Below are 18,730 nucleotides of genomic sequence, written 5' to 3'. Positions count from 1 at the left end.
TGCTCCATACAGGTCAGAAATTCAGCAGGGCAGTCATTAACTCTTAAAGCTCCAAGATAATCTCCTTTGACTTCATGGCCCATACCCAGGGCACACTGGTGCAGGGGGTGGGCTCCCAAGACCTTGGACAACTCCACCCCTGTGGCTTCTCTCACAGGATAAAGTTGAGTACCTGTGGCTTTTCCAGATTCAGGGTGCAAGCTGCCAGTGGATCTACCATTCTGGGGTCTGAGGACAGTGGCCCCCTTCACACAGCTCCACTAAGCAGTGCCCTGGTCAGGACATTATATGGGGGTTCAACTCCACATTTCCCTTTGGCACTGCTCTAGTAGAGGTTCTCTGTGAGGGCTCCATGCTGTTGGTAGGCTTCTCTCTGGGCACCTACACTTTCTCATACATTTCTGAAACCAAGAGGGAAGATGCCAAGCCTCTTTCACTCTTGCATTCTGGGGGCCTAGAGGCTTAACACCAGGTGGAAGTTGCCAAGGCTTATAGTGGCTTGCACTCTCCAAAGCAGCAGCCTAAGCTATACTTGGGGCCCTTTGAGCCAAGGCTAGAGCCAGAGCAGCCAGGATGTGGAGAGCAGTGTCCCAAGGCTGCACAGGGCAGTGGTGGCCATGAGCATGGCCCACAAAACCATTCTTTCCTCCTTGGCCTCTGGGACTGTGATGGGAAAGACCACCTCAGATTTCTGAAATGCCCTTCAAGGCCTTTTTCCCTTTGTTCTGGATATGAGCTCTTAGCTCCCTTTTAGTTATGCTAATCTCTACCAAGTGGTACAGCCTGCTTATATTTCTCTCCTGAAAATACCTTTTTCTTTTCTACCACATGGCCAGGATGTGAATTTTCTGAATTTTTTATGCTCTGCTTCCCTTTCTTGATGAAAAAAGACAAATTCTATAAAACACTTGAAGAGATTTATTCTGAGCCAAATGTGAGAGCCATGAACTATGGCACAGCCTCAAAAGGTCCTGAGAACATGTGTGCAAGGTGGTTGGGTTACAGATTGGTTTTATGTTTTAGGGAGACATAAGACATCAATCAATACATGTAAAGTATACATTGGTTTGGTTTGCAATGACAGAACAATTCAAAGTGGGGAATTCCAAATCACAGGTGGATTTGAAGATTTTCTGATTGGCAATTGGCTGGAAAAGTTGTTACCTAAAAAGTTGAAGTCAGCAAAAAGCAATGCTTAAGATAAAGGGGACTGTGGAAGCCAAGGTTCTTCTTATGTAGATGAAGCCTCCAGGTTTCAGAGAGAAGAGATGGTAAATGTCTCTTATCAGACCCTAAACGGTGCCAGACTCACATAAATCTCTCCTGAATCAGGAAGAGACCTGGAAAGGGAAGAACATTCTCTACAGGATATAAATTTCCTCCACAAGAGACAGCTTTGCAGGGCCATTCCAAAATGTTTCAGAGAAATAGATTCTGGGATAAAATACTTTAATTTCCTTCCATGCCTGCCACCTGTCATGTGATGCTATACCAGAGTGAGATTGGAATTTGATATCCTATTGCTACAAGGAGTCTGCTTTGTCAGTCTTAAGCTCCCTGTTTTAATGTTAATACTGGTCAGCTGAGCCTAAACTCCAAAACGGGGAGGTTATAGTGAGGTACCTCCAACCCCTCCCCTTCCTGTCATGGCCTGAACTGGCTTTTCAGGTCTCTTTGGAATCCCCTTGGATTAGCATTTTATTTTTTCGTTTACACCTTTTAAGTTCCAACTTTAAGTTATTTCTTTGCTCCCACATCTTATCATAGACTGTTAGAAGCAACCAGGTCACCTCTTAGAAATGTCTGCTTAGAAACGTCTTCCACCGGCCAGGCGCGGTGGCTCACACCTGTAATCCCAGCACTTTGGGAGGCCGAGACGGGCGGATCACGAGGTCAGGAGATCGAGACCATCCTGGCTAACACGGTGAAACCCCGTCTCTACTAAAAAAAAATACAAAAAACTAGCCAGGCATGGTGGTGGGCACCTGTAGTCCCAGCTACTCAGGAGGCTGAGACAGGAGAATGGCATAAACCCAGGATGCAGAGCTTGCAGTGAGCTGAGATCTGGCCACTGCACTCCAGCCCGGGCGACAGAGCAAGACTCCGTCTCAAAAAAGAAAAAAAAAAAAAAAAAAAGAAATATCTTCCACCAGATGCCCTAAGTCATCACTCTTAAGGTCAAACTTCCACAGATCCCTAGGGCATGAACACGATGCAGCCAAGTTGTTTCTTAGGATTTAACAAGGGTGACCCTTACCCCAGTTCCCGATAAGTTCCTCATTTCCATCCGAGATTTCATCAGCCTGGCTTTCGCAGTCCATATGTCTATCAGCATTTTGGTGACAACCATGTAATCAATCTCTAAGAAATTCCAAACTTTCCTCATCTTCCTGTCTTCTGAGTCCTCCAAATTCTTCTAACCTCTCTGCCTGTTACCTAATTCCAAAGCTGCTTCCACATTTTCAGGAATCTTTATAGCAATGTTCCACTCCTCAATACCAATTTTCTGTGTTAGTTTGTGTTACTAGAAGAAAAAAAAAAAATATGTGAGGCTGGTAATTTATAAAGAAAAGAGGTTTGCGCCAGGCACTGTGGCTCATACCTGTAATCCCAGCATTTTGGGAGGCCAAAGCAGGTGGATCACCCGAGCTCAGAAGTTTGAGACCAGCCTGGGCAACATAGTGAGAACTTGTCTCAAAAAGACAAAAAGAAGGGAAGGGAAGGGGAGGGAGAAGAGAAGGAAGGGAGGTTTAATTAGCTCACAGTTCTGCAGGCCATTCCAGAAACATGGCCCTGGCATCTGCTTCAAGGCCTCAGGGAGATTGCAATCACGGCAGAAGGCGAAGTGGGAGCAGGCATGTCACATGGCAAGAGGGAGTAGAAGTGGCATGTCCCAGACTTTTAAACAACCAGCTGCCACATGGACTAACTGAGGGAGAACTCACTCATCACCTGGGGGATGGTGCTAAACCATTCATGAGGGGTCCAGCCCTGTGATCTAATCACCTCCCACAAGGCCCCACCTCCAACACTGGGCATCACATCTCCACATGAAATTTAGAGGCACATGCATCCAAACCATTTCACCACAGGAAGCTGGAAGAGGCGGAGGGTCCTCCCCTGGAGCACTCAGAGAGAGACAGCCACCAACACCTTGGTCTCCAACACTTGATCTCAGACTCCTGACTTCCAGAACTCTGAAGACATTAATTGTTCTTGTTTTAAGCCACATTGGTGATATTTTGTTACAGCAGCCACAGCATGGATATAGCTGGTAACAGAGTTCTCTAGCCTCCAAAATACAAGCCTCGGGTAAATAACTATTGAATTTGACCACATGGAAATCAGGAAGAATGTAACGAGCATCACCAATAGATGGGATGACCTGGGAGATCGTGGCAAGTTTAAAGCTAATCAGAAGTTGGCAACCAAAAACTCCTGTCTTGCAAATTGCCAGGAACTTGCCACGAAAACCTTTAGAAAACAGGGTTAGAGAAAAGATGGAGAAACCCGGATGACTCCCTGGTTTCTGAAGGGGTGCTTAGGCATTTAAGTGAGACTGATGAGACTCCACACTGTACCCTTCAGAAGGGCAGACACTCATGAGATCGTCAACCACGGCTCCCTCGCTGGGAGGCAGACACAGAGCTGGAGACAGCGGCCACAGTTTAAACTAGGTGGACAAAGAAGTGTCAGCATCGGGACTTGCAGGAGGCCCTGGGAAGGAGCAGGCGGCAGTGGGGCCTGGACAGCCCTGGGGAAAGGAAGTTACTCGGAGGAGACAAGGGACTTGCATTCGGGCCAAAACCAAGGACAAGAGGTCAGCTGGTCCCAGGGAACTCTTGAGCCCAGCACCCCACCATGGGTGCAGGGGCCTGACAACCCCACAGAGGGCTGTGGGCACCGGGCACCAGCCTGCGGGGGTCTGAAGGCTGCTGCCCAGCCACACATGTCCTGGTCCTGAACAAAGGGTCCAAAAGGCAGCTGCAAACTCGCCCTCCTCAGAGTAGCCCGTTAGCCTCAGCTGGTGTTGGCCCCTGGTCACCACATATGCCCTGACAGTGGGGCCTGGCCTCAGAAAGGGGCCCCTCCATTTGTATTTTCTATCTGATCCTTGACACAGTGCTGACACCAAAGACCAAACCCTAATCTTGATTCACATACGCCAAAGAAATGACTAAGACTAGTTCTTCCGGAGGTCAGTTTTAGAACATGTTTATTCTAATTCTGCCTTATCTCTGTGCACCAAGAAAAATATCTGCACGTCTGTAGTAAAATGGGAAGGTACCTTCATTTTGTTTGTATGCTAAAGAAAACTTTTAAAATATCTCACTTTTTAAAACTTGATTTTGTGTGTTTTGTATGCTTATAACATTTTCCATAATAGATCATTTGGATGATGAAGTCAGAGTCTTCTGACAGAAAGCAGATCAATGGATTCCTAGTGATCAGGAAGGCGCTGTTTGCAAAGGGGCTGGTGGAATTTTCGGAGAGATTCTACATCTTCCTACAACTGTTCATCTGCATTACAGTGGTGGTTGCATGACTCTGCATTTGTTGAAACTCACATGTAACAGGATGTATTATACTGCATATAAACTACACTTGAATAAATATGACTTTCAAAACTTAAAATAATTGAGGGGTGGTTCACTGCCCTGGCTCAAAGCCCCCTGGCCACACTGCCTGTCCAGCCCACCCCATCCCTGCCAATGCTTGACTCCAGCGTCCCGACAGCCTCCTGACCCCCCAGGCTGCTCTGCACCCTGAGGAGTGCGGCCATCCGGGAGCAGCTGGATGGAGATGGGGAACCCGAGACTCATGCCACACCATGTCCTCCCGCCCCCACCAGCCACACGCAGACGTCTAAAGCTGCACTGTCCTCACACACGCTGCCCCACCCACCCTGGTAGGGCCATTCCAGGCCTGGGGCAGGAGGGCAGACTCTCCCCCTGCCCCGACAAGCATACCTGCACACACACCCCAGCACACACACACACACACAGGTGTGTACAGCTGAGACACAGCCCACTCTAGTGCAGAGTCTAGCCCCCGTCACTGAGGAAAAGGCACAGCACTGTGGGGCCATAGGAGCGGCAGCTGGACACAGACCAAGGCCTTGGCAAAGGCCCAGGCCACTGGCTGGGCATGAAGGTCAGAAGAGGGCAGGAGGGGCTGGGGCACTGTGCCTGTTGGGTCTAGGTGGGCACATGCTGGGCAGGAGAGGAACAGGCCAGCCCCTCACACAGGAAGGGGTGGGGGCAAAGGCAATTTCTGGAGGCCAGGGCAGGGCCACTGCCCCAAGGAAAAGCTGAGCAGGGTGAGAACGGACATGGGGCTCGGAGCTGAGCAGGCCTGGTGGGCCCCAGGAGGGAGACAGAGAACCTGGGGATCTCAAGGCTGGCAGGGGCCAGAGATGGAGCCCCAGCCGGGATGCCATCCTCCTTCCTGGGGGCCCACTCTGCCCAGCCCCTGCAGCCTAGCACAGCTTGGGGCATTGGATAGAACTGGGAGAGAGCAGACCGGGGGGGTCTCACTGAGGCCCCTGCCCCAAATGCCCACAGCCTGGGGAAAATGAGCAGGTAGATGGGGGGGCAAGTGGAGCCCCAGCCACACCCACACAGTGCACACAGCCTCACCGGGGCCGGAGGGGGCAGGAGGCTCGCCACCCCTGCTGTGCTTTCTCAGAATCATGGGTCCTTCCAGGGAACTCAGCGTTTCCTCCTCACCCTCCCACACGGCACCTTTCCCCAGGCCACGAGCAGGGCATAGGGGCCTTGGACAGCCTGGGAACAGCACACTCACACCCAGCCTGGATTCCCTGAGCCTCACATCATAGCCCTCCAGGGCTCTGGCAGCCAGCAGCCCTTCCAGGGTCTTCCACACGTGCTGAGCATCCCTCTGAGGGTGCCAGGCCTGACAGCCCCTCTCCCTCCACAGGACCACCAGCCCTGGGAACCCGGGGTCCTGGGGGCAGGGTCCCAGTGTCTCCCTCCCCAAAGGTTCTATACACCCCACCCCTCCCCGGTGGCCACTCCATGCATGCTGGCCTCCGGGGGACAGGCAGGCCAACGGTGTGAAGGAAATCATCTCGCTCAGGGCCGCAACCAGGGACAAATGCCATGGGCGCCTCCAGGAAGGCCACCGAGCCTGAACCCAGCCTTCATGTGCCCACACCCATCCACGGCATAGATGGGGCACGGCGTCCCCAGCCTCCAGCAGCTGCAGGGACCTTGCAGAGCCACCAGCCACCTCCGCCCAGCTCCCTACCAGCCCGTGGCCAGGCCCCCGCCTTCGTGTGCTTGCCTTGAGGAGCAGCCCAGCTGGGGACCCCCGGCTGCAGGACGGTGACCTGGGAGTGAGTACAAGGTGAGGCCACCGTGCAGGGTGCCAGCTCCAAGCAGGTCACGGGGACAAGGGCTGTGGTCATCAGGAAGCCCTGCATGCACACGCGCCCTTGGACACGCGGCCCCTGAGTTCACCTTAGTGCGCCTCATTCTCCTGCACAAAAGAGCCCCCATCCTTTCTTCACAAGGCTTTTGTGGGAGCAGAGGTGGCATTGCCCAGTACCCTCTCCCCTTCCCAGGCAGCGGGACCCTGAGTTTGCTGACCGGCACCACCAAGCCCAGGCATGCATCAAGAATGACAGTCTGGGAGCTGGGCAGGGGCCCCGGGGTGGGGGCTGAGAGTGCAGAGAACCTCCCCCAGCACTCGGTGTGCGTCCGTAGTAAAGGAGCCTCACCTGAGCCCCCGCTGTTGCTCAATCGACTTCCCAAGAACAGAGAGAAAAGGGAATTTCCAGGGCGGCCCTGGCCTCCGGGGGTTCCCACCCCATTTTTAGCTGAAAGCACTGAGGCAGAGCTCCCCCTACCCAGGCTCCATTGCCCGGCATAAAAATAACCACCATGGTTACTGATCATCTGGGAGCTATCCAGGAACGCGACAGGGAGCCGGATGGGCCACACCAGCCACAGGCGCCAAATGGAGGACCCGGCACTTCAGGTATCCCAGGCCACAGGGAGCCCCAATCGAGGGGCTGGCCCAGGCAGCAGTGAGGGAGAGGCTGCCTGGGCCCCTGCCAGGGAGGGGACTCCTGGGCCACCCTCACAGCATAAACCAAGCTTCTTGGTCACTGCATGGACTCTAGGCACCCCTTCCCTGCATGGGGACACAGGAAAGCTAGAAACAGCCTAACACCGACCTGGAGAAGGCAAGGGGCTGGGAATCTTGGCTGGGACAGAGCTGGGCCCAAGACTAAAAAGGTCAGAGGCCCCACACTGGGCAGGGCTAGGCTGGGTGCAGACTGCCACCCCCAGGACAGGGACAGCCAACCCAGAGCCGGGAGGGAGGGTGGGTAGGCGGCAGCAGGGATCCGTCCTGAGCTGCACTGCACGACTGGCAGATCTGGGCAAGTCTGAGCTGGATGGACTGAGTGGACTAGACGGACAGGCAGAACAGACTGAGCTGAGGCGAGCTGGGTGGGCTGAGAGGGCTACCCTGTCCCTTTAGAGGATAGGCTGGCCAAGCTGAGCTGTACTGAGCCAGGGCGATCGGGGCTGGCCCAGGCCAGGTGGGTTTAGCTGAGCTGAGTGAGTGGACTGGGTAGAGTGAGATGATCTACCCTCAATTGAGCCAGGTTTGAGCTGGGTTATTCTAAGCCCCAAGGTGGACTGAGCTGGGCTGAGCTGGACTTATCTGGGGGGCAGGGCAAAATCAGGCTGAGCTGAGGTGGCCTGCACTGAGTGGTCCAGGATTGGGTTAAGCTAAATTAGGCTGACCTGGACTCGGCTGGACTTGGTTGAAATAAGCTGGGCCGACACAGGAGTAGGGACAAGCTACAGTTCTCTACTTAGGATAAAAGGGGTGTTCGTGGACTATCTGGACTGAATGACACCAAGCTAGGGTATTACCTGTTGGGCTTACCTGACCTGGCCTGGGCTTAGCAGGGCTGCACTGAGCCGGGCTGAGCGGAGCTGAACAGACCTGAGCCAGGCTTAGCTGGTTAAGCTAAGTTGGGCTGAGCTAAATTGGATTGAGCTGAGGAGGGCTAGGCTGGATGAGAGACCTGATGATGGACAGGGTTAAAAGCTGGAGTGAGCAGGGCTTAAATTATTGAACTAAATTGGGCTGGGGTGATCTAAGTGAGTTCAGCTGGGATGAGCTGAGCTGGGCTGAGCTGAACTGTGCCAAAGTGAACTGGGCTAAACTAGGCTCGCCTGAGTGGACTAAGCTGGGCTGGGCTCAATTGGGTTCAGCTGAACTGTGCTGGGTTAGACTAAACTGGGTTCAGCTGGGCTGAGTCAAGCTGAACTGGACTAAGCTGTGATTGGAAGGGCTGAGCTGAACAGACCTGAGCCAAGCTCAGCTGGTTAGGCTAAGCTGAGCTAAGCTAAATTGGGTTGACCTGTGGAGGGCTAGGCTGAGTGAGGGATCTGAGATGGACAGGGTTAGAAGCTGGACTCAGCTGGGCTTAGATTGCTGAAGTGAGTTGAGGTGGGGTGAGCTAAACTGGGTTTAGCTGGGATGAGCTGATCTGAGCTGGGCTGAACTGAACTGAGCCAAAGTGAACTGGACTGAACCAGGCTAGCCCTGAGTGGTCTGGGCTGGGCTAACCTAGGTTCAGCTAGGCTCATATGGGCTGGGCCAGGCTAAGGTGAACTGAACTGAGCTGAGCTACGCCAAACTGGGTTCAGCTGGGCTGTGCTGAACTGACCAGAAGTGGACCTGGATGGGCTGAGCTGGGCTAAACTAGGCTAGCCTGAGCGGGCTGAGCTAGGTTGGAGTGGGGTGAGCTGAGCTGAGCTGGGCTGGGCTAGGCTAGGCTAACCTAACCCAACCTAACCTGGGTTCAGCTGGCCTAGATTGGGCTGGGCTGGGCTAAACTGGGTTCACCTGAGATGTGCTAATATGGGCTGGGCTGTGTCAGGTTGAGGTTAACTGAACTGGGCTGACCTGGGCTGGGCTCAATTGAGTTCACATGGGCTGGGCTGGCCTGGTCTAAACTGGGTTTGGCTGGGCCAGGCCAACTGGGCTGAGGTGGATGGAGCGGAGCAGAGCTGAGCTGGGCTGGCTGGGCCTGAGCTGTGACTGGAAGACCTGGGCTGAGCTGGACAGACCTGAGCCAAGCTTAGCTGGTTGGGCTAAGCTGGGTTGAGCCAAATTGGGTTGAGCTGGGGAAAGCTAGGCTGAGTAACTTCAGATGGACGGGGTAGAAGCTGGAGTGAGCTGGGCTTAGATTATTGAACTGAATTGGGATAGGGTGATCTAAGCTGGGTTCTGCTGGGATGAGCTGATTGGGGCTGGGCTGAAATAGGCTAGCCCTGAGTGGGCTGGGCTGGACTAACCTAGGTTCAGCTGGGCTCATATGGGCTAGGCCAGGCAAAAGTGAACTGAACTGAGCTGAGATGTGCTAAACTGGTTTCAGCCGGGCTAAACTAAGCTAGCCCAAGCAGGCTGAGCTAGGTTGGACTGGGGCGGGCTGGGCTGGGCTAACCTAACCTGGGTGCAGCTGGCCTAGGTTGGGCTGGGCTGGGCTGGGCTACACTGGGTTCAGCTGAGATGTGCTCATATGGGCTGGGCTGGGTCAGGTTGAGGTTAACTGAACTGGGATGAGCTGAGCTGGGCTCAACAGAGTTCACATGGGCTGGGCTGGCCTGGCCTAAACTGGATTTGGCTGGGCCGGGCCAACTGGGCTGAGGTAGATGGAGCTGAGCTGGCCTGGCTTGAGCTGTGACTGGAAGACCTGGGCTGAGCTGGACTGTCCTAAGCCAAGCTTAGCTAGTTGGGCTAAGCTGGGTTGAGCTGAATTGGGTTGAGCTGGGGAGGGCTAGGCTGGGTGAGGGACCTGTGAGATGAACAGGGTTAGAAGCTGGACTGAGCTGGGCTTAGATTGCTGAACTGAGTTGAGCTAAACAGGGTTTAGCTGGGATGAGCTGATCTGAGCTGGGCTGAACTGAACTGTGCCAAAGGGAACTGGACTGAACCAAGCTAGCCCTGAGTGGGCTGGGCTGGGCTAACCAAGGTTCAGCTGGGCTCACATGGGCTGGGCCCGACTAAGATGAACTAAAGTGAGCTGAGCTGTGCTAAACTGGGTTCAGCTGGGCTCATATGGGCTGGGCCAGGCTAAGGTGAACTGAACTGAGCCGAGCTGTGCTAAACTGGGTTCAGTTGGGCTGGGGTGGGCTGAACTGACCAGAATTGAACTGGGCTGGGGTGGACTGAACTGACCAGAATTGAACTGGGCTGGGCTGGGCTGAACTAGGCTAGCCTGAGCAGACTGAGCTAGGCTGGACTGGGGCGAGCTGGGCTGGGCTGGGCTGGGCTAGGCTAGGCTAGGCTAAGCTAAGCTAACCTAAGCTAACCTAACCTGGGTTCAGCTGGCCTAGGTTGGGCTGGGCTAAACTGAGTTCAGCTGAGATGTGCTAATATGGGCTGGGCTGGGTCAGGTTGAGGTTAACTTAACTGGGCTGACCTGAGCTGGGTTCAGCTGAGTTCACATGGACTGGACTGGCCTGGCCTAAACAGGGTTTGTCTGGGCCAGGCCAACTGGGCTGAGGTGGATAGAGCTGGGCTGAGCTGGACAGACCTGAGCCAAGCTTAGCTGGTTGGGCTGACTAAGCTGGGTTGAGCTAAATTGGGTTGAGCTGGGGAGGGCTAGGCTGGGTGAGTGACCTGAGATGGACAGGGCAGGAGAAGCTGGAGTGAGCTGGGCTTAGATTATTGAACTGAATTGGGCTGGGGTGATCTAAACTGGGTTCTGCTGGGATAAGCTGATCTTGGCTGGGCTGAACTGAGCAGAGCTGAACCTAGGTGGGCTGGGTAAGCTGGGCTGAGCTGAGCTAGGCTAAACTGAGTTGGGATGGGCTAGGCTGGGCCAAACTGTGTTCAGCTGAGATGCTGAGATGGGCTAATACGAGCTGGGCTGGGCCAGGCTGAGCTCAACTAAACTGGGCTGTGCTGGACTGGGCTGAGCTGGACTGAACTGTATTCAGCTGGGCTGGCCTGGGCTGGGCTAAACGGAGTTCGGCTGGGCTGAGCTGAGTAGGATTAGTTGAGCTGGTCATAACTGGATTTAACTAGCTAGGCTAGACTTAGCTGACTAAGCTGGTCTGGACTGTATTCATCTGTGTGAAGTTGGGGTGAGGTGGCTATTTTAAGTTCAGCTTTGCTGAGCTAAACTGGACTGGGCTAAATTGAGCTGGACTGACCATTCTCACCTGGCTGACTAAGAGGAGCTGAGACAGAAGCAAGCTAGTTGAGCTGGCTGGACTGAAATAAGAGTTTGCTGCCTGCAAGGGGAGGTCCTGGGCTGACCTCGGCCAGGCTGAGCCAGGTTGGTCTAGAGTGTGCTCCAGAGGGTGACTCCTGCAGTGGGCCAGTCTCAGCTGAACTTGGCTGTCCCAGTGGGCAGAGTGGGACTGGATACTGTGATTTTCGGGGTGCCTAGAGCAGACTTCAAGACCAAGCTAAACTGGGCTCCAGGGGCAGGATGGGCTGGCGATCTGGGGCTCCGGGCCAGGGGCAAAGGGCCATGCTGTGCAGACCATAATGTCTGGGCCAGGGTTCTGTTGTGGGAGGGACTGCCCGGGGCATCAGGGCAGGTCTTCCCACCCTCCCCTAGAGGTCAGGGGTAGGCAGAGCACCAGGGGCGTCTGGCAGGTCAGGGGAGGGCTGCTGTGATGGGGAGATGGGGGCTCGGCACTCGAGAGCCCAAGGAGCTGAGACCACAGCCTCAGGGGATGGGAGTCAGGGTTGGAGGGCAGGCAGACCATCCACCATGAGCCCAGAGAGAGTGTGAAGGGGGAGGGCTCTGGTGTTCCACGTCCCATGGGGTCCCCGGGCTTCAGCCTAGGGGCATGGCCCAGTGCCTCTGCTTCTGAGTGCCCACGCTGCAGCGGCCTTGATGGGGACGCTGGGGTCATCCTGGAGGCACCCCCTTCCTGAGCCCATCCTGAGGATAGTGTCTGAGCAACAGCTTCTGGTGGGGGAACGGCGGCCCTGGGAGGTGCCCTGGGCTGGGGGCTTGTGGGGATAAAGGCCCAGAATGAGCCTGGCCATCTGGATCCCTGGGCTGCCACGGGGTCCCTAGCTCCTCCATCCAGACCCCCAGGCCTGATGGGCCCTGGCCCGAGGCTGGCACTGACTAGGTTCTGTCTTCACAGCCTCCATACAGAGCCCCTTCGTCTTCCCCTTGATCCCCTGCTGCAAACACATTGCCTCCGATGCCACCTCCGTGACCCTGGGCTGCCTGGCCACGGGCTACTTCCCGGAGCCAGTGATGGTGACCTGGGACGCAGGCTCCCTCAACAGGAGCACTATGACCTTACCAGCCACCACCTTCACGCCCTCCGGTCACTATACCACCATCAGCTTGCTGACCGTCTCCGTCTCGGGTGCGTGGGACAAGCAGACATTCACCTGCCATGTGGTGCACACTCCATCATCCGCAGACAAAGAGGTCAACAAAACCTTTGGCGGTAAGAGAGGGCCAAGCTCAGAGACCACAGTTCCCAGGAGTGCCAGGCTGAGGGCTGGCAGAGCGGGCAGGGGGTGAGGGGGTGGGTGGGAACACCCAGCATGCTTGGGGACCCGGGCCAGGAACGTGGGGGCAAGAGGGAGGGCGCACAGAGCTCAGGGAGGCCAACAACCCTCATGACCATCAGCTCTCCCCCAGTCTGCTCCAGGAACTTCACCCCACCCACCGTGAAGATCTTACAGTCATCCTGCGATGATGACGGGCACTTTCCCCCGACCATCCAGCTCCTGTGCCTCATCTCCGGGTACGCCCCAGGGGCCATCAACGTCACCTGGCTGGAGAACGGGCAGGTCATGAAAGTGGACTCGCCCACCCCTCCTGCCACGCAGGAGGGTGAGCTGGCCTCCACACAAAGTGAGTTCACCCTCGCCCAGAAGCACTGGCTGTCGGACCGCACTTACACCTGCCAGGTCACCTATCAAGGTGGTACCTCTGAGGACAGCACCAAGAAGTGTGCAGGTACGCTCCCACCTGCCCTGGTGGCCGACACAGAGGCCAGAGAAGGTGGCGGGCGGGCCTCACACAGTCCTCCGGTGTACCACAGATTCCAACCCCAGAGGGGTGAGTGCCTACCTAAGCCGGCCCAGCCCGTTTGACCTGTTCATCAGCAATTCGCCCACGATCACCTGTCTGGTGGTGGACCTGGCACCCAGCAAGGGGACCGTGAACCTGACCTGGTCCCGGGCCAGTGGGAAGCCTGTGCCCCAGGTCCCCGCAACGGAGCAGAGGCAGCGCAACGGCACGTTAACCGTTACGTCCATCCTGCCTGTGGTCACCCAAGACTGGATCGAGGGGGAGACCTACCAGTGCAGGGTGACCCACCCCCACCTCCCCAGGGCCCTCGTGCGGTCCATGACCAAGACCAGCGGTGAGCCCCAGGCAGGCCAGGGTCGTGGGGGAGGAGGGAGGGAGGGAGCGAGCGGAGCCTGGGCTTGACCCCACGTCTGGCCACAGGCCCGCGTGCTGCCCCGGAAGTCTATGTGTTTGCAACGCCAGAGAAGCTAGAGAGCCGGGACAAGCGCACCCTCGCCTGCCTGATCCAGAACTTCATGCCTGAGGACATATCTGTGCAGTGGCTGCACAGCGACGTGCAGCTCCCGGACGCCCGGCACAGCGTGACGCAGCCCCGCAAGACCAAGGGCTCCGGCTTCTTCGTCTTCAGCCGCCTGGAGGTGACCAAGGCTGAATGGGAGCAGAAAGACAAGTTCATCTGCCGTGCAGTCCATGAGGCAGCGAGCCCCTCATGGATCGTCCAGCAAGCGGTGTCTGTAAATCCCGGTAAATGATGTACTCCTGCCTCCCTCCCTCTCAGGGCTCCATCCAGCTGTGCAGCGGGGAGGGCTGGCCAGAACTTCTGTCCACTGTTGCAACCACTCCAGGAAGCCACCCCCAATAAACCGTGCCTGCTCAGAGCCCTGGGTACACCCGTTCTTGGCAGCGGGCAGGGCTGTGGGCAGGGGCATCTTGGCACAGAGGAATGGGCCCCCCAGGAGGGGCAGTGGGAAGAGGTGGGCAGGGCTGAGTCCCCCCAGGAGAGGTGGTGGGAGGAGGTGGGCAGGGCTGAGGCACCATTTCATCCATCTGTCTTCATGTCGGGGGTATTTGTCAAACAGTGTATCTGCAGGGACTCATCACAGATACCCTGGGCCCTCTGCCCCTACTCTGGATTCACCCCCTCCAAGGAGTCCAAAGACCCAGGAGAGGTACTCAGGGAAGGGGGCAAGGGAGCCTAGCCCCCACAGCCCTCTCTCTTGGGGACTTGGCTTCTACCCCCCTGGACAGGAGCCCCTGAACCCCTAGGTATAGATGGGCACACAGGCCCCTCCAGGTGGAAAAACAGCCCTAAGTGAAACCCCCACACAGGCACACAGGACCCCAGACAGCCCTCCCCCGAGTCTGTGCCACTGCGGTTCGCCTCTCTGCCCTGTCCCGCCTTGCAGAGCCCTGGCCCCAGCACAGGGGCCAGTGGAGCCGAGCCCACTCATACCCCACAGCCTCCGCCACCCTGCCCTGTGGGCACACCAGGCCCAGGTCAGCACCCAGGCCCCCTCTCCTACTGCCCCTCCCCTGCCCCTCGGTCCATCCTGAGTCGGCCCCCAGGGAACTGCCAGCCTCACACACCCAGTCACACCCAGTCACGCCCACTCAAGGCACAGTTGCACATGTACCAGGCCCCATAGCAACTCCACAGCGCCCTGCACCACCACCAGGATGCCAAAGGCACCCCACACATGGTCACATGTGGCCCACACTCTGCCTCCCATGCTGCCTCCAGCCAGGCTACTCCCAAGCACTTCCTCTGAGTCATGCCTGGGCCGCTGGATCCCAGACAGAAATGGAGAGGCCCTCACATGGTGTCCTCCAGTCCAACCCTCCCTGTCACCCTGTCAAACACAGGATGGATGCACCCCAGGACCTGGGCTCCATCCCACTCCCCCTGTCACCCACACCAGAATCCCAGAGCAGGCTACATGCCCCTCCCAGGCCTCAAACCCACAGGTGCATCTGACACCCCCGATCCAAACGCTCCCCGTGGTCATGCATACCAAGTGCACAGCACCCACCAAATCCACACAGAAACACAGGCGCCGGGCACCCCGTGAGCACAAAGCCCCTCCATGTCTGAAGACAGTCCCTGCACACCATCACAGCCATGCACTCAGCTTCACTCTCACATCCCGGCCCACCTGCACCCAGCTCCGGGCTGGGAGCAGCAGAAAGAGGCGTGAGGGGCCGAGGCTGGACCTGCGCCTGCTGGTGGCCCGTGACCAGCAGGCAACTCAGGGCATTGGGGAAGGGAGTGGAGGGGACCCAGGACAAGAGGAGCCAGAGGGACCAGGCTGGTAGGCGGGGCTGGGCCAGGAGGCCGTTCTGGACTCCCACAGGCCTGGGCTCATAGTCCACACCAGGACAGCCCCTCAGAGCACCCACACAGTGAGTCCCAGGTCTTGGGAGCCAGGCTGCAGAGCTCACGCATCCTTCCGAGAGCCCTGAGTGAGGGGCCACTCCTGTGCCAAGGGGCTGGGTCCTTCTCTGGGGAGGGGGTGGGGTCTAGAGAGAGGTGGAGTAGAGGTAACCAGAGAAGCCGTAAGGAACAGAGGGAAAATGGGGCCAGAGTGGGGGCCCACAGACGAGAGGTCAGGAGTGGTCAGCCTGGTCCTGGGCTGTTGACTGACTCAGGACCTGGGTCCCCACCCTCAGGGTTGGCTGGCGGCTCTGCGCAGTCCCAGAGGGCCCCGGATAGGGTACTCTGCCACTCCAAACAGCAGCAAGGGCTGCCGAGAGCAGCAAGGGGCTCTGTCCCCGACCACCACTGCCACTGTGGAGCCGGGAGGGCTGACTGGCCAAGTCTCCCAGAGCTGGACGTGTGCGTGGAGGAGGCCGAGAGTGAGGCATTGTGGACGTGGACTGGCCTCTGCATCTTCGCCACACTCTTCCTGCTCAGTGTGAGCTACAGCGCTGCCATCACACTCCTCATGGTGGGCACCCACCTCCAGGGGCCAGGCCAGGGCAGGGGGCTGGGCAGAGCCAGCAGAGCGCCCTGACCCACGCCCTCCCCTCAGGTGCAGCGGTTCCTCTCAGCCACGCGGCAGGGGAGGCCCCAGACCTCCCTCGACTACACCAACGTCCTCCAGCCCCACGCCTAGGCCGCGGGCCACTCGCGTTCCACCAGGCCTAGCTGCTTCTCTGCCGGCACCTGAGCCTCCCTCGGGCTGTGCCCTGCCCTGGGTGGGAAAAGAGAAGCAGACCAGAAAAGGGGGTGCAAGGTCACTACTGTGGGCTGATGGCCAGTGAATCTGAGCCCAGAGGGGCCCGCTCAGCCGCAAGGTTAAAGGTGCCGACAGAACCACCAGTCGCAGCCCCCACCCCGAAACAGTGTCCGTCCCTTCAACGGAGTCATTGAGGAGGGGGTGGCTGCTAGCCGTTCTGAGCTCATCCTAGGCCCCTGGGTCTCAGGGTCACTCCCATTCTGACTGTACAATCACCAAAAGCCAAGGAGGGCCCAGCACCCAGCCCAGGACACAGCTGAGTCTGCGTCCAGCCCAACGCCAGCCCACGGCCTCACTCCCCAGCCTTGCTCTGACCCTTCTACCCCTGAGGTCCAAGTGCCTGGCATCCCCGTCCCCCAGGCCTCACCCACCCTCTTTCCCTTCACCCACCCCTCCATCCATCCGCAGCCCCCATCCCTGCAGCGTGAAGGAACAGGGAAGCCCTCTGAGGCCAGACCACAGGACTGCTGGGGACTTCAGGCCCCTGGAGTGGGTAGAGGGGCTCCCACAGCCAGAGGAGGGGTTTCCTGCAGGGACAGCAGCTGCTGACCTCATCCCTGTGACCTCGTCCAGCCTCTGGCTTCAGCAGTCCTATTTCTTTCCCTCTGGGTTTCCTAGTAAAGTTCCTTTTCACAAATCCCACGTCTCCAGAGTGCTCTTTGGGAGGTGTCTGTGGCCCTGGAGTGGCTGGTGGGAGGCAGGACCCCTGAGGATGTGGAGGAGGAGCCAGAGGGGAAGGAAGGGCAGGGGCCATTCTGGGGTCCTGAGAGCCAAAGTGTCCAAGCAGTGGTTCCCCTCAATCACCCCTCAGCACCCCAGAGACTCCCCAGCTCAGCCCTGTCATACCTGGTCTGCTGGTCTCCAGCCCAGAATCATGCCTCTTCTCAGGTAAAGTCAAAGCAACAATCAACATCAACCCCTTTGTGGGCAAAACCAGAAGAGGGGCCCATGCTGTGGTCAGCGCAGGAGGCCCCAAGAATGTGGCTGCACAGTCACCAAGGTGGAGGCTGGTGGTGGCCCCCAGGACCACTGGCCTCACGCCCTGATCCACCACTCACTGAGCACAGACAAAGTTGACTCCCCATCCCACAGCCGCCCACCAGCCTGGACCTCCTGAAGAGCTGAGAGATGACACAGGAGCAGGCTAGGGCCCCAGAACCATCGGGGTCACAGGTGGGCATGACCCATACCTGGCCTCAGGGCAAACATGCAGCTTCCCTGGCTGGAGAGGCCTGCTTACAAGGGTGTCCACAATATCCTAAAAATGGGAGAGAATACATAATAGGCATGACAAAGGGCAGGGTTCCCTCATATACAAAGAGCACTCAGGGATCAATAAGAAGAAAGGTGAGCAATAGGTTCTTCATGGAAAGGAAAAATCCAGTGGCCAATAATACAAAGAACTCATTTTAACAATTAGAAAAGTGAAAGTAAGGAGGAAGGGATGAAGAGGGTGGAGGTGCTTCTTGGCCCTGACTGAGGGCACGTGAATTGCTAAGACCACTTTTTAGGGCAAGTTGGCAAAATGCCCCAATGCAAGAGTCCTCTCACAGTGATGGCTCCACAGGGAGAGCCTCGCTCTGTGCCAGGAGACCCACATCACATGGAGTCTGGCACAAAACGGAATGAAGCAAGCCTGCCACAGTCTGACAGCAGCACTTGGGTCCCCCGCCCTGTCCTCCACTGGGACCTCAGAGCAGCTGGGCACAGGGGAGAAGGTGAGGAGCGACAGCTCCCTATGGGGTAGAAAACCCCAAAGTAGGCAGTGCTGAGGCCGACTGGGTCCAAACAACACCAGAGGAGGGGGCGTCACAGGACATGGCCAAGGCTACAGCCACTGCCCAGCTCTCCTCACACACTCCCTCGTTCACAGACACACACACAGGCACACACTCGCACATGCAAAAACACACAGGTTCACACACACAGACTCAACCTCTCCTACACATTTGCACTCACACACCAATCATGCACTCACAAACACATGCTGACACGCTCGGGCATGCTCACACCAACACACACACAGTCTCAGGAAGCCAGGCCCTCAGTCCACCCCATCACCAGCCCAGGGTCTCGCACACCCGTGTCTCCTACAGCAGACCGGCCCTCCGCAGCCAAGGTCCCCTGGACCGGGAGCCCCTCCAGCGGGCAGGGCTCAGTGACTCCTTTCTCTGCCCTCACTCTAGATCACGAGACCCCCATGGCCCCACAGCAAGGGCAACAAGGAGCCAGCTCGCTGCCCCACTGTGTGGCAGATATCCTCACACACAGAAAACTCCCCCTCAAAGGCCGGAGAGGAAGGCGAGATGAGCACCCACGTAGAGGAGACAGACGGGGCCCGTGGGGAGGGCAGAGGCCTGGATTCACACCCAGGCTCAGAATAGTGCCCCTGCCTTCCACATGGCCTGGCCTCCTGGAAGCAAGA

At 57.3% G+C, this 18,730-nt stretch overlaps 1 gene segment (V, D, J or C); it reads left to right on the top strand.

Moving 5' to 3' along the window:
- The first annotated feature begins 6,611 nt into the window (after nucleotides 1-6,611).
- LOC112628821 lies at nucleotides 6,612-13,948 on the top strand. The segment is given in 5 exon segments: nucleotides 6,612-7,002; nucleotides 12,162-12,476; nucleotides 12,674-12,994; nucleotides 13,080-13,403; nucleotides 13,490-13,948. Coding segments are annotated over 5 exon segments (1,389 nt in total).
- Nucleotides 13,949-18,730: the final 4,782 nt, after the last annotated feature.

The sequence above is a fragment of the Theropithecus gelada genome, chromosome 7b, assembly GCF_003255815.1.
Source record: "Theropithecus gelada isolate Dixy chromosome 7b, Tgel_1.0, whole genome shotgun sequence".
Lineage (NCBI taxonomy): Eukaryota > Metazoa > Chordata > Mammalia > Primates > Cercopithecidae > Theropithecus > Theropithecus gelada.
The sequence above is the reverse complement of the archived record's forward strand: the minus strand, read 5'-3'. Positions and strand labels throughout refer to the sequence as shown.